This window comes from Sinocyclocheilus anshuiensis, unplaced genomic scaffold (genome assembly GCF_001515605.1).
Source record: "Sinocyclocheilus anshuiensis isolate Anshui unplaced genomic scaffold, SAMN03320099.WGS_v1.1 scaffold781, whole genome shotgun sequence".
NCBI lineage: Eukaryota > Metazoa > Chordata > Actinopteri > Cypriniformes > Cyprinidae > Sinocyclocheilus > Sinocyclocheilus anshuiensis.
The window spans coordinates 349,537-352,784 of NW_015540879.1; the positions used below are offsets into that span (position 1 = coordinate 349,537).

The following is a 3,248-nucleotide window of genomic DNA, read 5'->3' on the forward strand; positions in this document are numbered from 1 at the left end:
TTTTTTTGCTCTATGGTACATCATCTTTAATTTAATAGCATTAGAGCTGCTCCATTGCAGCGGGTTAATGCAGGGAACCACTCGCTATAAATCTCCTAACTGTGATAGAAGTCACGTTTTTTCATCTGAAACGTGCTGCGATTTATATTCCTCTGTCTCTCTCTCTCTCTCTCTCTCTCCCTCTCTCTCTAACTTTCTCTCTCTCTCTCTCTCGCGCTCTCTCTCTCTCGCTCTCTCTCTCTCTCGCGCTCTCTCTCGCTCTCTCTCGCGCTCTCTCTCTCTATCTCTCTCTCTCACGCTCTCTCTCTCTCTCTCTCTCTCTCTCGCGCTCTCTCTCTCTCGCTCTCGCTCTCTGTCTCTCTCTCGCTCTCTCGCTCTCTCTCTCCCTCCCTCCCGACCGAACTACACACTTTCCAGTGATGTCTGTGAGAAAGATATATTCACTCGACAAGCTCGCGCATCTGCGCCGCCGTGCGCTCAATCCACTCAGCGTGCTTTGTTTATCAGCTCGCGCACATCAGCTATACAGGCCCACATCAGTATCGGGCCCGATACCGATACCAGTATATTTGGGTGAACTATGTATAGCATTTCTGTAAGGACATTCCTGAGATGAAAACTCAAAAATGTTGTGAAATCTAAAGGCCTTTTCACACTGAACACAAAAATTTGGCGCAAATGTTTGGCACGATAATCCTTTTGAATCTAAACAATAGATCCCTATGGGGCTATTCACACCAGGCGTAATCATTCGCGGTGCGAAAAAACAAGGATTTTTTTTCATCATGTCTCAATTTTTTTGCCCCGGTGCTCTACGAGGAAACAGGCCGTCCAATTAGATTTGAACTTAGATCACATGCCCGGAGCAGCTGCTGTTGCACAACTATAGATCACAAACGGAAGTTATTACAAGCACTCAATGATGGTTTAAAGTGGGTTTTAAGCAAATACCTTAATAATTAGGCATAAATGTATATTTACCTTAATTTAATGCTGTATATTGAGCAGCGGACGATGTTAACGCCATAAACGAGATACATAACTGAGGAAAAATGCATTGTTGGTCGGCGCCACCTAGTGTGCAGGCGTGAATTAGCAGAAGGCGATCAATCGTTTCGCGCTCAGTGTGAAAGCTCCATTCGTCGGTGATTCACCTCGCTTTTTTGCGCTCAGTGTGAAACAGTCTTAAGGCAGAACATGGAAATTCAGCACACTCACCAGATGAACGTAAGGCACGAAGTATCCGTACAGGGCCGCAGGGATCCCAAAGGCCCATATGCGGTATCCCAGAGACCTCCAGATGTGCATGTTAAACACCCTCTTGAGTGAGGGAAAGCGGCTGCCCGACTTGCTGCTGCTGAGGGGTTTGGGCAGCAGGGGTTTGTAGGTGAATCCCGCCAGCATGAGCATGAACATGAAGACGCTCAGCACACGCAGCGTGTAGGCGAGTCCCACGCGCTTCAGCAGGCCGGTCAGCATGTAGGGGAGCGTGATGGTGAATACGCTGCTGCCCGCCGTCACAATGCCGTTCACCAGGCCCAGCCTCCGCTTGAAATAGTGACCCAGGATCACCAGACTCGGCTGATATGCAAAACTGCAGCCACACGCAAAGACTATGCCGTAGGTGAAGTACATTGGCCCGAGAGACCTGCAGAGAATAACGATTGGACTGCGTTAACTTTAAAGGCACATTATAAATCAAATTAAATACTACTAGTAATGCAATTCAAAGCACAATTGTGAAATTTCTCCTGACAGTTTTTGTGCTATCAAAATTCTTCCTCGTCTCTCAGTTTAATGTTGACTGTAAATCAGTGATTAATAGATTGATTCTGCTGAAGAGTGAACCACTGCAACTCCGTGATGCTTTTAAAACATTCATCTATTTCTCTGACCAATGGCTAATAGAAAAAACTTTTTTTTCAGTTCAGTTCTGGTGATGCTAGTGGCGCAAAAATGAAATACGTTAGCTTTAATGTCAGGAGTGTAACCGTATGATTGCTTTGTGTTCAGCTAAACTCCATTTAGAGCTAGTTTTGGTCTCCAGTTCAGCAGACTGCAACATGTATTTAGTGCAGTGTATTTAAGTACAGGTAATTGTTTGTTAATCTTCAGTATTTAGAGAAACAATAAACAACAACTTGTCGCTGATCGTCTCAAACAGTCATACAAAGTGCGTTAAGTAATCAGATTACTTTTTAATGAAACGAGTACCCAAGTCATTACTGTTGTATTAATTTAATATCCTTACTGATAGTTGAAAGCCTTCAGAAACATCTTGAGAAGAGAAGAGAAGAGAAGAGAAGAGAAGAGAAGAGAAGAGGGCCAAGTACAGAGCCTAGTGGGACCCCAGTGTCAGACTAAAGGAGTACAATCTTGTATGTTTCAATTTAATCAACTGAACTTTGGGTTCTTTAGGAACAGGAAAAACAGTGTCTTAAAGGACTGAGTAAGATGAGAAGACATCTCCACAGTCCTTCAAATCATGCGTCAGAATAAAAACATTATATTGTCAGGTGTTCTGGATGATCTCCACATCTATACTCCATCCACTGCTTACAGACAAAACCATTCCCTTTTGACAGCGAACATAAAATCACACAGGAAGGATAGTTGAGTATAAAAACAGATGGGCCACAGCAACTAGAAAGCAATCATTTTATGCAGTTTACAGTCCATTGGCTAAGCACTAGTAAGTACACTCGGTAGTGAAGGATGGTCATTACCACCTATTTCCAGTTACAGGTAATATAAGCATTAATTGAACTGCTTAGCAAGAAATAAAAAAAAAACTCTATCTAAAACCTGAGGTGAATGTAATGTACTTACGTGACGAAGGAACTGCCCAGAAGTCCCACAAACGCCACCGCTGCCCCTCCGACTGCTGTAATCCGGCAGCCAAACAGATCGGTGAACACACTGACGATCGGTGAGAAGAAGAAGATCATACCCATTGAGAGAGAGCCGACCCATGCTACACACAACACACACACACACACACATACACACACACACACACACACACACACACAGAGAGAGTTCATTTATATAAAGCCAGCAGTCTAAGTAAATTAAACTTCCATTAGATACATTTAAATGTGTTTAAATGTGTGTGATAACAAACAACTCATTATATAATGCTGTTTTAAAGATCTACATAAAAAAACAACAATACAGACCAGATCGAGTCAAATGACAGAGCGCACCAGTATCCATCAATCCAAATAAAACAAGAAAATAATAAAATG

The 3,248-nt window shown here is 43.0% G+C and overlaps 1 protein-coding gene across 1 annotated transcript in view; it reads right to left on the bottom strand.

Annotated features, from left to right (window-relative positions):
* The window catches only part of LOC107688318 (monocarboxylate transporter 10-like), a 22,600-nt gene extending 19,556 nt beyond the window's left edge, over nt 1-3,044 (bottom strand). The window contains exons 1-2 of the mRNA XM_016485943.1: nt 2,830-3,044; nt 1,219-1,648 (exon numbers count right to left, since the gene is read on the bottom strand). Coding sequence (XP_016341429.1) covers nt 1,219-1,648; nt 2,830-3,044 — 645 coding nt within the window. The remainder of the gene's footprint in view (nt 1-1,218; nt 1,649-2,829) is intronic.
* Nucleotides 3,045-3,248: the final 204 nt, after the last annotated feature.